This window comes from Paroedura picta, chromosome 7 (assembly GCF_049243985.1).
Source record: "Paroedura picta isolate Pp20150507F chromosome 7, Ppicta_v3.0, whole genome shotgun sequence".
In the NCBI taxonomy this organism is placed as follows: Eukaryota; Metazoa; Chordata; class Lepidosauria; order Squamata; family Gekkonidae; genus Paroedura; species Paroedura picta.
Genome location: NC_135375.1, coordinates 99,265,621 through 99,278,793, shown reverse-complemented (window position 1 = coordinate 99,278,793; position 13,173 = coordinate 99,265,621). Strand labels below are relative to the sequence as shown.

General features: G+C 44.8%; 1 protein-coding gene and 1 long non-coding RNA gene across 6 annotated transcripts in view; one reads left to right on the top strand and one right to left on the bottom strand.

Moving 5' to 3' along the window:
• The window catches only part of LOC143841394 (uncharacterized), a 32,223-nt gene extending 27,934 nt beyond the window's left edge, over positions 1 to 4,289 (top strand). Inside the window, exon 3 of the long non-coding RNA XR_013232683.1 lies at positions 3,685 to 4,289. This is a non-coding gene — a long non-coding RNA (uncharacterized LOC143841394). The remainder of the gene's footprint in view (positions 1 to 3,684) is intronic.
• The window catches only part of WRN (WRN RecQ like helicase), a 108,787-nt gene that overhangs the window by 26,112 nt on the left and 69,502 nt on the right, over positions 1 to 13,173 (bottom strand). For all 5 annotated transcript variants that reach the window (XM_077345640.1, XM_077345639.1, XM_077345642.1 and 2 more), the window contains 6 exons: positions 11,039 to 11,220; positions 9,508 to 9,609; positions 9,097 to 9,189; positions 6,170 to 6,311; positions 1,538 to 1,708; positions 1,358 to 1,452 (listed from right to left, as the gene is read on the bottom strand). In XM_077345640.1, coding sequence (XP_077201755.1) covers positions 1,358 to 1,452; positions 1,538 to 1,708; positions 6,170 to 6,311; positions 9,097 to 9,189; positions 9,508 to 9,609; positions 11,039 to 11,220 — 785 coding nt within the window. The remainder of the gene's footprint in view (positions 1 to 1,357; positions 1,453 to 1,537; positions 1,709 to 6,169; positions 6,312 to 9,096; positions 9,190 to 9,507; positions 9,610 to 11,038; positions 11,221 to 13,173) is intronic.

The window sequence follows — 13,173 nt, the reverse complement described above, 5'->3', positions numbered from 1 at the left end:
CCTGCTTTCTCTTGCATTCAAACAGCTCTTCAAGCCCAACCCAGCATACCACAACCAAGAAAAATGGTTTATTTTCTTTTTTAAAGTAAGGCTTTAATTTCTTTTATGGCTCTGGAGCAAGCAGGCTGGCTTAGATTCCCTTAAGCAGCAGTGCCACCGGAAGGGGACCACAGTGTGGAAGGCCCTGGATTGGTTTGCCATCCACTGCAGTTCAGATTGCAGAAGCACCTGCTGTAGGCTCAGCCCAAAAGAAATTAAAGTCAAAGAGAAGGGTAGGAGACAGATGCTCGAATGGTTATTCCTCCAGCTGTCTCCACTGCAGTGTAGTGAATGGAAAGCTCCGGCGAGCTGACATCACTGCAAGAAGAACCTGTCAGAAGTCTACAAGTTCAAGACCCCTGGAGCTCTAATAATATCTGTATCAGGATGGCTTCTGCACGGCTATTCATTTCAGTGGGGCTTCTCACAAGGGAACTTGCCACTGGATTAGTGTTGCGTTAAGTTAAAGGGATTTTCCTTCTCAGATACTCAAATGTCTTATTTATTTATTATATTTATATACTGCCCTCCCCGAGGGCTCAGGGCGGTTTACAGAAAACAGGAAAAGATACAATTAACATATGGTAACGGGTAACAGTAACAGTAACAACATTATAACAATAAAACAAGATCATAACAATAACATTATAAAATAGAAATTGCGAGAGCCTCAGCTCAACTCTTACTGGACCCAGTGGGTAAAACCGATTAGTGTTGGTCGTAGGGTGGAGCTTGGGGGCCAACTGGAAGCGGTGGTTTGGTCGACCTCAACCAAATGCCTGGTGGAGGAGCTCCCTTTTGCAGGCCCTGTGGAACTGCTTTAGTTTTGTCAGAGCCTTGATCTCCTCTGGGAGCTCGTTCCACCAGGTGGGGGCCAGAATGGAGAAAGCTGGTTCCCTGGTTGAGGTCAAGTGGGCTTCCTTGGGGCCAGGGACCACCAGGAGGTTGGATATAGTAGAGTGCAAGGCTCTTTGAGGAGTGTAGGTGGAGAGGCGCTCCCTCAGGTATACTGGGCCCACACCGCGTATGGCCTTAAAGGTGATAAGGCCAGCCCACACTAGAATTTCCTTGTAGCCATACCTTGAGTGGCAAAGACAGCATTTAAACTTATTTCTAACAGTTGTTCTGCTGCTTTCCCACCCGAACTTAAGGCCTCAAGGCGGCAAATGACCCAAACCATTAAAAACAAGGATAGAGATATATCACAAAGTTGATTTAAACACATCAGCTGGGAGCAAACAAGCCAGAGCTAACGTTTGGCAGCCCCAAAGCGCTTAAAACGCAGACTGTAACTTCAAGACTTAGATATCACATTTACCTGACACTCGGTTTCTTTACATAAAGTTCCTCGTCGGGCTGAAGCAGCAGCTTTCGCTCCGATACGTTTCCAGCTTTACAAAGCCAGTCGCTCCCCTGAGAGAGATCGAAACAGAGTGGTTCAAGGACCCCTGCGCCAAATCTTCGCCTGAGACCGCAGCTTTGTCAATTGCCTGCTTACCGTCCGAGTCAGCTTGCACGTGGTTGAAAATTTGCTTTGGCCAGAAACTTCTTTCAGAAAGCCTTCCAGAATCAGCCGCCGACCTAGCGCCTTCCACAAGTTCTCCGGCCAGTCCTTCCCGCTACCAAAAAGAGCGTTGGTTCGGTATCTGTCCGGGAGACGCTGAGAATTCTGAAAATGAACACCCACACCGACAGGTATAGCTCATTAAGGGATATAAAGAGTCACTCTCAACATTCTCAGCAGCTCCTCTCGGTGTGCGACATCCTACAGGCCTTTGCACCTCCACTCAGCTGATGAAACGTGCCAAGGAGGAGTGTTAAAGGAACAGCTGGAGCATTGCAGAAAACCTATTTCCATCTCAGATTAAATTTGCAGTGGAAAAACAGTAGATTTCGAGGTGGTTACAATGTACATCTGAACTAAGCCACTTGAAGCATACATGGATATACTGAGAAGTAGGGCTGCTGACTCTGGATTGGGAAATTCCTGAAGTTTTGAGGGGGGGGGGGCTGAGAAGGGAACTCAGCAAGGTATACTCTCATAGAGTTTGTTGAACTTAAAGATGCTGCTGGATTCAAAGTTTTATTGAAGGTATACGCTTTTCTGTGCATGCACACCGTCACACGAAGTGTGCATTGCACATGAAAATATATACTGTAAATAATACTTAGTTGGTCTTAAAGGTGCTACTGAACTCAAACTTGGTTCTGCTGCTGCAGACCAACAGGGCTACACACCTGAATCTATCTCCGCAGAGGAAAGCTAGGATTTATAAAAAAAAATACTGAATATTCAGACTATCCATAGACTTTGGTTTCTGTAAAAGAAGAATTGGTTCTTATATGCTGCTTTTATTTATTTATTTATTTATCATACTTCTATACCGCCCTCCCCGGAGGCTCAGGGCGGTTTACATTATAACAGAGAACCATACATAAAACAGTCTGTAGAACATGTACATCAATAACCAACAATTGCAACCAAACACAACACAGTATAACAATAAACAATCATAATACAAACAGGTCCAAGGCTTGTTGATGGGATTCTGAGGGGGGTGGCTTATTGATTGAATTCTGAGGGGGGGTGGGGGGGAGCAGGGGCCCTTGGTCGCTGTAGATTACATCTGGTCTCGGCCAAATGCCTGGTGGAGGAGCTCCTTTTTGCAGGCCCTGCGGAACTGTTTAAGCTCCGTTTCTCTCCCTGAAGGAGTCTCAAAGCACCTTCCCTTTCCTCTCCCCAAAACAGACACCCTGCAAGGTAGGTGAGGTTGAGAGAGCCCTGATATTACTGAAGAAAAAGAGTTGGTTCTTATATGCTGCTTTTCTCTACCCGAAGGAGTCTCAAAGTGGCTTCCAATCCCCTTCCCTCTCCCCACAACAGACACCCTGTGAGGTAGGTGAAGCTGGGAGAGCCCTGATATCACTGCTTGGTCAGAACAGCTGTATCAGTGTTGTGGTGAGCCCAAGGTCACCTAGCTGGCTGCATGTGGGGGAGGAGCGGGGAATCAAACCCGGCTCTCCAGATTAGAAGTCCACACTCCTAACCACTACTCCAAGTTGGCTCAAGTAGATTCAACCAGGACACAGAGATTGGGCTAGAACCACTCAATGGCCTTTGTAGTTCAAGCTGGAAATGTATGCCCAAAGAAACACAGGACTGTCGCTGAAAGCACAGGTTCCATGTCACATCCCCCTTCCCACACTGAACATCTAGTACAACTAAGTCCATCTGCCGCTATCAATGGTGCTGCGCATTTTCCTAGCCTAGTTAACCAAGTAAGTGGCAGAGGCGGGTGGGGCACACTCTCTGTAGGAACCTCCGGACAACATTTTAGGTGTTAATGAGGGAGAGAAAGGAACTTGGAGGGCTGCTTTTTACTTTGTGTGATATTTTGTTTCTAAGCTTTCCCTCTTAAGTACGCTTACCGAGTTTTGCTCCACTGAACAAAGAGGAGGCCGACTCTCAATAAATGAACTCCGGATTGAAGTTCAAAGGCCGTCATTGTAACAGCGGCTACAACATACTGAACAACACTGAAATCTGTAAAGTGTTAAAATGTTGTTGTTGTTTTTTTTAACTTCTTTGTGATTTTATCAGGCAACATGTTGAAAGTTTTTGTGCTTTCCTTGTGTCTTCGACAGGGGTCGTATAAAATTTCAGTCAAGCCAACTTCTTAATTTGAAGATCCCCAAGAGGACCTGCTCACCACTGAATACTGACTCAGATTTCAAATAACAGGTGAAATCTGATCTCTCTTGCGACCCACATGAAGCCTGTCTAGGAGCCCACCTGTGCTTATTTGTTACCGAAAAAGTCTGCCGGGTGGAACGAGACTGAGGATAACACAATTCCTCATCAACTGCCGGCAAAAGTTTTCTGAGGCGGATCAGTTGTAAACAACCGATTTATGAAACACGAGTTACCTAACTGTGATTAAGTGGGAGAGCTTTCCAATTGTACCGTGCCGCAACCACCTTCCGACAATTAAGTTTGATGCCAAAGAAATCAACAGAAGCTAAATTCCAGTTTAAAACCGGAGTGGTGCTTTATTAGAGCAAACGTGGCCCTCTGGGAAAACGTTCAGTTTGCACATTAAGAGTTCCAAAGCCCATAAAACAAGGTCCTTAACACAAATGGCAGCGTGAATTTTCTGATGCCCGTTATACTTAGTAAACGAGGATGATTCTTTTATGACCTTCATTCTAAGTTCTTTTCAGACGTGAGCTGAATGTTCCACTGAACTCCTGAAGCCTCAATAAAAACTCTGTTTTCTTATTAGACTTATAGCTACCTTAAACCACAAGAAAAGGTGGGGTAAAGGTAAAGGTATCCCCTGTGCAAGCACCGGGTCATGTCTGACTCTTGGGGTGACGCCCTCTAGCGTTTTCATGGCAGACTCAATACGGGGTGGTTTGCCAGTGCCTTCCCCAGTCATTACCATTTACCCCCCAGCAAGCTGGGTACTCATTTTACCGACCTCGGAAGGATGGAAGGCTGAGTCAACCTTGAGCCGGCTGCTGGGATCGAACTCCCAGCCTCATGGGCAGAGCTTTCAGACTGCGTGTCTGCTGCCTTACCACTCTGCGCCACAAGAGGCTCATAAAAGGTGGGGTATAAACATTTAAATAAAATAAATTAAAAGATCAATACCACACCTTTCCATTTAAAAATAAATATGGCCGCATTTGCTGGCAGGGGCTCTTGGGAATTGTAGTCCATGAACATCTGGAGGACCACAGGTTGACTACCCTTGCAATAAGGGATTGGAGGGTGGGTTTTCCGTGTGTTTCTCCCCTTCCCTATGTATAAAAATGGGTGTCAAGAAATGCTAGGGAGTTTTGATGTGGTGAGGTTTCTCTCACAGAAAAGGATCTGCACATTTTGGCGGCAAGTCTAAGCAAGACTGCTCAGAAGTGAGCGCTGCTTTATTCAGTGGGGCTTACTCTGAGCAAACTGCTCTCAGGACTGCAGCCTTAAAAGCTGAAGCTGCAAGGGCACAGGGAGAGCTTTATCACCTGATTCCACTACTTCAGTAAACGAGCACCCACACAGCAAATAGGGAAGACAGAGAAAATATTTTTTACATTTTTATTTACTTCATTTAAACCTTGCCTTTCTATCCAGCTTGCTTTGTTCTCCCCCATTTTATCCTCGCAACAGCCCTGTGCGGTAGGGCTAAGCTGAGAACATGAGACTGGTCCAAGGTCCCCCAGCAAGCTTCCATGGCTGAGTGGGGAGTCGAACCTGGGTCTCCCAGATACTAGTCTGGCACTCTTAACACACTTCCTCTCTCAGGATGGGTTGCTTAAGGTCACCTACAGTTTTCCATAGCTGAGGATATTTTGACGGGGGAAATTGTGTCTTACAGATCAGAATCTTAAATTACAGCAGCTCTAATGTAAGGCGTTTAGATTATCACATATACAAAAACAGGTCACTTAAACCAACAAGAAGCCCCCAAAAGAAATCTACCACTTTTCCAGTGTCTTTTAAGCTCTTTCCCGGAATAAGTACACCATTTCCTTTCTTATCAAGGGCAGAAGGTCTGATGTAAATGCAGATGTCAGAAATACTGACAGTTAGGACAGTTCCTCAGTGGAACAGGTTTCCTCATGAGGTGATGGGTTCTCCTTTGGAAGTTTTTAAGCAGGGGCTTGAGAGCCATCTGACAGAAATGCTGATAACTGTGAATTTAGGCAGATTGTGAGTGGGTGGGCAGAAGGGATTTAGTCAGTGCTTGGCTTTTGTGGCCTTCTCTTGTATACCCAGGGAAATGTCAACCGCCACTTCCTCCATTCCAGACTGGCCACGGATTCTGGTTTGGGGGGGCGGAATCCCCTGAGCATGGAATTGCGGTTACTGTGAGTGGGCAGGTAGTTGTGAATTTCCTGCATTCTGCAAGAATTTGGATTAGATGACCCTGGAGGTCCCCTTCCAACTCTATGATTCTATGAAATCCAGAACATTCCAGAAATTACGCCCCACAGGATATGCTTTCGTAAATGCCTGAATACAGTGCTGTAGAGACACAATTTTCGTTTTTCCTCACACAAGGGACAAACTTCTCTTACCCCACTTGCTATGGAACCATGAGCCCTAGCTGTCAACCCATCCCTTAATACTCACCGATCCTCTGAGAAACAGGATTGGAACGACCAGGCCGAATTTCTCATTTAAGGCGCACACGGCAGACATCAACAGGAAAGCCTGCTGACCAAAATCTTGCAAAGTGACTTCTGTGTCAATCCCGTAGGTACAGCAAATGTTCCTGAAAAGAAAAACCAAACAAAAGCAAGTTAATGAGATTCTTATGATGATGTAGTCAAAATAATGAGTACCTATTTATTTATGAAATCAATTGTTCATGCTTCCATTTATTTCTTTATTTTAGATTTTTATACCGCCCTTCCATATGGCTCTGGGCGGCTTACATATAACATCATGGGGTAACTACATAGAACATTGCAACAAACATAACAAGTATAACAATCATAACATGACATGTCAACCAGAACAACATTTAAACAAGAACAGGGACATTGACACAGCTTTCGGTAAGTCGGGTTCTTTGGTCATGGGAGGGGGTGTTAGGGGGGCAGTGGATGTTTTTTGGGCTGGGCGGCCTCAAGCAAATGCCTGGTGGAGGAGCTCCCTTTTGCAGGCCCTGCGAAATTGTGATAGTTCAGACAGGGCCCTGATCTCTTCAGGGAGCCCATTCTACCAGGTGGGGGTCAGGACCAAGAAGGCTTTGGCCCTTGTTGAGGTCCAACATGCTTCTCTGTGGCCAGAGATCCGCAGCCAGTTGGAGGTGGTGGAGCTTTACATGGTAGGATGAATATGAAACATCACCCAGGATCAGGCTTGATTTCCAGTCTCTGAAGTCAAGGGAGCCAGGGACCAAGTTCATTGTCCATCCTAGTAGAATATTCTCGCATGCTATTAAAGCGTGGATCAAAACACCCACAGAATACGGCCAGGTTCAGCTAAGAGATATTTCTCTCCAGATCTGGGGATCTCCACACCCAGGTTAGCATTAAAAAATTCCATAAATGTTAAAGAAAATTAGAGGGGGGGAATAAGAATGCCAGAACATAAGAAGAACCTCTGCTGAATCAAACCAATGGTCCATCTAGTCCAGTATCTTGTCTCACACAGTAGCCAACCATTGCCTCGGGAGATCCAACAACAAGGCATAGAAACGAGGCCTTCCCCTGATGTTGCTTCTACTGGCTCTGAATGGGAAGATTCCCTTTAGTCACCATGGCTAGTAGCCACTGACAGACCTATCTTCCATCAATCTGCCTAGCCTTCTTTTAAAGCCATTTATACCTGAAGCCATCACTAGACATAGAAACAGGCCTGGTTATATCAGGGGCACCGAGAATATCAGGGGTAGTCAAACTGTGGCCCTCAAGATGGCAGGGGTTCATGGGAATTGTAGTCCACGGACATCTGGGGGGGGGCGCAGTTTGACTACCCCTGATCTTTTGAAAGAACCTGAAGCTCGCAATCATTTTTGGTTGAGAATTATCCATATGGGACCACCTCTCTCACTATGTCCCCCTGAAAGTGTTACGGTCTAGCGAGCAGAATCTGCTTAGGAAGCCCAGTTCTAAAGAAATAAAACTCACCTCAACCAGGACCAGGGCCTTTTTGGCTCTGGCCCCAGCCTGGTGGGACACTCTGCCCAATGAGATCAGAGCCCTAAAGGACCTTAAATAGTAGGGCTTGCAAGACAGAGCTGTTCCGCCAGGCCTCTGGTTGAGGCAGGAAGAGTCTGTCACAATTGTTGAACCCCACCCAATCAGAACCTCACCGAAATAATATGCACATCCTCCCCTCCACCCCTGAAACAGGGATGTATGCTGCTAATATTGCATATTATAGTCATTTTAATGTAAACTTTAATTGTAGTTTAATAATTTTATTAATGATGTTGTATGCTAGGTTGTTTTTAAGATTGTAAACCACCCTGAGTCTTCAGGGAAGGGAAGGGCAGCATATAAATATAAACAACAACAACAAGAACTGTTGATTTATTAAATCCTACCATCAGTCTTTGTCACACAGCTTTTGGGGGGGGAAAACCCATCTGTAGTGTTTTTATTCCATATTGCTGAATGGGGCCATTTCAATCCCATCACTGTTTTAAAAGCACAGGGAAATGTGTGGGTAAGAGGAAGAGCAGATACAGTGTCAGACTTGGATTGCGGAGATCAAAGTTCAAATCCCTGCTTAGAGATGACGGTCACTGGCTAACCTTGGGCTGGTCATTTTCACTTCCGGGATACTTAAGAAGAAGAAGAAGAGTTGGTTCTTAAATGCTGCTTTTCCCTACCCGAAGGACGCTCAAAGCGGCTTACAGTCGCCTTCCCATTCCTCTCCCCACAACAGACACCCTGTGGGGTAGGTGAGGCTGAGAGAGCCCTGATATTCCTGCTCGGTCAGAACAGTTTTATCAGTGCCGTGGCGAGCCCAAGGTCACCCAGCTGCCTGCATGTGGGGGAGTGCAGAATCGAACCCGGTATGCCAGATTAGAAGTCCGCACTCCTAACCACTACGCCAAACTGGCTCTTTGGTGTAGTGGTTAAGGAGGATTTTAGGTAGGGAGCTCTGTTGGTCTGAAGCAGAAGAGAAAAGTTCGAGACTAGCAGCATCTTAAAGACAAACAAAATTTTCCCTGTATAAGCTTCCGAATCTCTAGTATCTGATACAGGGAGCTTTGACTCTTGAAAGCTCATATTCCAAATATCTCATTCCAAATATCCCAGTCTGACAGATAAAGACAGGATAAACCTTCATGTATGCCAACTTGAGGTTCTTAAATGAAGGGATAATAGTGTAAATACTAATACCAAGTTTCTAGGCTGCGTTCTACAAATGGCTGGATGGAATTCCGCACACTGACAGATACTTTATCTCAAAAGTAACAACGGCATATTTTACGGCATATTTCATTAGCAGAACGCCATTAGAGACTTATTTTCATCTGTCACGTAAGCGGAGGGAAGACAGTTCCGCTGAACCGTTCATCTTTCGGGAGGAACATTTACCTGGATCTGCAATTATCGCAACATTTTTCTGTCCCCATGATGCCAGACGAAGCCTTTCGGAGTTGTTTGTCTTCAAAATGAGACAAGATGATTCTGCTCCGCGGGGAATGTTGGGAATTAAATAAAAGAACAAGAATTGACATGTTAAATTCATTGAAGAAAACAATGAGCTGAAATCATGGTGATTAATTGATTCACCTGGGAGCTAACTACCTAGCCTTAAATTATCCCTGAGACAGATGTGAATTTTTTTAAGCGAGAAATTTCTAGGGCAAAATACAAAAAAAAAAAAATCAACCAGAACCAAAGTGACATTCTCCAAAACAGAAGTCCCACATCTGAAAGTCGTCCTGCCAGCTATGGAGACAACTCCTGTTACTTAGCTGCTAAAATATCTTGAATAACACTCACTTCCGGCGGCAGCTGATCGAACTAAGATACGTGTTGACCTTGGCCATCATCTTGAATTTGTACAGCCGAAATCTTTCATTGGCTATCTCACTGAGTAGGTGTCTTTACGGAGGAAGAAAAAGAAGAAACAAACCACAAGTTAAACTACTGCACAGTCATTATCTTTAGCCCATTCCCTTCCCAAAAATATACAGTATTTGCTGGCGTATAAGACTACTTTCCCCCCCCCCTGAAAAACATGCCTCCAAGGGGGGGGGGGTCATCCTATACGCCAGGTGCACTTCAGTTGGCATAGACATAGCTGCCCATAGTGGCCCATAGTACTGTAATGTAATGTAACAAACTCTATATTTTGAGTGGAAATGTTTGGGGGTCGGCAAATACGGTACATTTCACTGATTTAGCTGTAAGTCTACCCCCCATACCTTTCATAATCACCATAACCACCACCACCACCTAGCAAACTTGCACCTTATAGCCTGCTCTTTCCCATTAGGCTCAGGGTAGGTCAACCATCAAAACCTTCAAAATGAGTTTCAATAAAAAAATGTTTAATTAAATCAACAAGGTTAAAAAAAAGAAATTAAATGAAAAACTGCCTCTTATAATTAAGAACCTCCTTCTGATGGTTCTTAAATTTTTCAGATAGCCTTCAGAGATTATTCAGACAATATGGAGTTGCTTAAGATAAGTGGCAGAAGTGCTAGGTGAGTTATGAGTAAGAGTTCAGCTCTTGGTTTACAGTCAGTCTATCATATACAGCGTCATGGCTATAAAGTGCTAGGTAATGCACAGCCAGCTTGGTGTAGTGATTAGGGGCGCAAACTAATCTGGCGAGCCGGGTTTGATTCCATGCTCCCCCACGTGCAACCAGCAGGGTGACCTTGGGCTTGCCACAGCATTGATAAAGCTGTTCTGACCAAGCAGTAATATTAGGGCTCTCTCAGCCTCACCCACCTCACAGGGTGTCTGTTGTGGGGAGAGGAAAGAGAAGGTGATTGTGAGCCGCTTTGAGACTCCTTCAGGTACAGAAAAGCAGCATATAAGAACCCACTCTTCTTCTTCAAACTATCCCCTTTTCATATCTTGGCATTAAAGCTTTCCCCCTTAAGCATTCCTCCATGTTTCTATTATATGCATGTTCTGCATCAAGCAAACATAGCAGCAATGCAATCTGACCCTGCAACTTAACACTCATTTATCCCAGTATTATTGCTGCTAGGAACGGGATATATCAAACTGCGCAGTTCCTCCGATAGAACAGCATTTCCATTTGTGGAGGAGGGAGGTGGAAGTGTCACCAGTTACTCCTTACTACTGGAGACCCTCCCCCCTGCTTTGCCCCTATGCTCTTTCTGGGGCCACTGACTCCCCGAAACAAAATTTCAGGGGGCTCCCCGGACCACAACAGGAGTGGAAAAGCTGGATTATGCCAAGTCCATGTTATTAATAACCACAAGCCAGTCTTGGTGGCCCTGATCAAGCAGAAAGACAGGATCAGATATTCTGGAAATGAGCAAATACTAGGTACCTGTTCAGAGCCATGTCAGCGGAGGTCCACAGCACGGAACAAGAGGCCGGAAGCCCGTCGCGACCAGCCCTCCCAATTTCCTGGTAGTACGATTCCATCTCCTTTGGGGCCCCGTAATGAATAACTTTCCGGATGTCTGGCTTATTGATGCCCATTCCAAAGGCTACTGTAGCTACAACACACTGGAAAGTAAGCATACTGGTCTAAGTGTGAACTCGGCTTTTGTTTATGCATTTGGAAAACACAATGTGCTGCTTCGGCCTGCTCAAGGCCATTTGAAACAACAAAATAAAACATAGGCATTAGCATACAAAGACATTAAAACAAGCCATTAAGATGGCATAAAGCGTACAACTGCCAGCATAGCACATTGCGAAAACGGTTCTCAAGATGGGAGCAGACCTTAAAACAGCTAAAAGGGACCCCCAAAAAAACCTCTTACTTAAAAGCTGGCGTGAAGAGGGATGCTTTGGTTTCTTGCCTAAAGGAAAGGCTGGTGGCCACATGAGCCTTATGGGGGAGGGCTTTCTGAAGGAAGGCACCACCACTGAAAAACTCCAGTCTTGGCTGCCACCCAACTCATTTCTGCAGGCCAGGGCAGAGAGAGAGCAGAGCTTGCAAGAGAACCTTAAATACCAGGCTGCTCAGTATGAGTGGAGCCAAGCTTGCACGTTCCCTGACCCTAAGCCACTGAGTGCCTGGAAGGGAAGAACTGGCACTTTGAATTGTGCCTAGAAAATGGCGGGCAGTCCATAAAGACTTTCAGAACAATGCCTCCTCCCAGTCACCAATGACAACCTGGCCGCCATGTTTTGACCGAACTGTGGTTTCTAAACAGCTGTCAAAAACAACCCCACATAGACTACTTTAGAGGAATCTAACATGGATGAGATCTGGGAATGGATCACTGTGGCCAAATCATGCTTGTAACTATTGATGTGTCCAGATTAGAACACCCAATTGCATAAATGGCTTTTGTGCCATGCAGTTGTCTACCGTTTAATTTCTCAGGCCGCATTCCAAATTACAGCTGAGTTATCAGCTATTTCCTACTCCTGACCTGGTTGAGAGGGGAACCCTGGGAATCAAGTTACACTTGAAAAACCTCAGTGGCTCTGAAATTTTCAGCGAACGGCGAATAAGACAGATCAGAAAACTCAAAACACCAGCAAAGAAATCCATGATGTGAATAACATTTAGTGCTTTGGCAGTTAATGCTGTTTTAAGAGGGTTTTATGGGATTATATATTTTTCTTATTTAACCTGCCTTGAGTCTTAGGAGGAAGGTGGGCTATAAATTTAAATAGTAATAACAACAACAGCAATACAACAACAACAGCAATAATAACAACAACAGCAATACAAAACAGTGCAAAGTACTTTGACTAGATGATCTCGTTACCCATCTAGAACTTGCAAAATAAGCCGCTTAGAAAAGGAACTTAGAAAAGAACTGGCCAGGAGCTGTTATTGTGACTAAGGCCCAATGAAAAGCAAGGGAATGAGACATGAAGCTGACCCCACGAATGTATAGCTGGAAGTCGAGGTGAGCTGAAATTTGTTTCCAGATGTTCAAAAGGCCTCAGCCTCAGTCCCAGCTACCTTAAATACCACCGATGTCAAATGGGATGTGGTCATGGCGAACGCTTGAAAGATTGTGGCGGTACAAAGATTGTGACTTAGATACAAAGAACAGGAGCTGTTTGCCAAGAAACCTGAAACGTATTTAGTAGGTAAGAAACAAAGCCTGTTCTGTTATCATCCTGTGTGTGCATTGCTTCTCTGATCCTATAATACTGTTTTCCTCTGTTAGCACATTCCCTAACATTGTCCGTTCTTCATACCGGACTGTTCTTCCTGCATTGGTGTTAGCTGAAATCCCAAATCAAGCCTCAAAGAGAAAGGCAGGCTATGAATAACTGAATCAGGCTCTCTGCAGTCTGATGCAACATGGTGGGCACAGCAACAAAATGAAAAAGGGGTTTGCACAGATATATTAGGATACCAAAAGAAATGCGTATGCGAAAAAAAAGAGAGATTAAAAATACTTTTAAAATTTGTATGTCATGTAGAGTTATCTATTGGGAAAAGTCATACTGACAGAAATGATCACCTTGATCAGCCTTTTTCGCTTT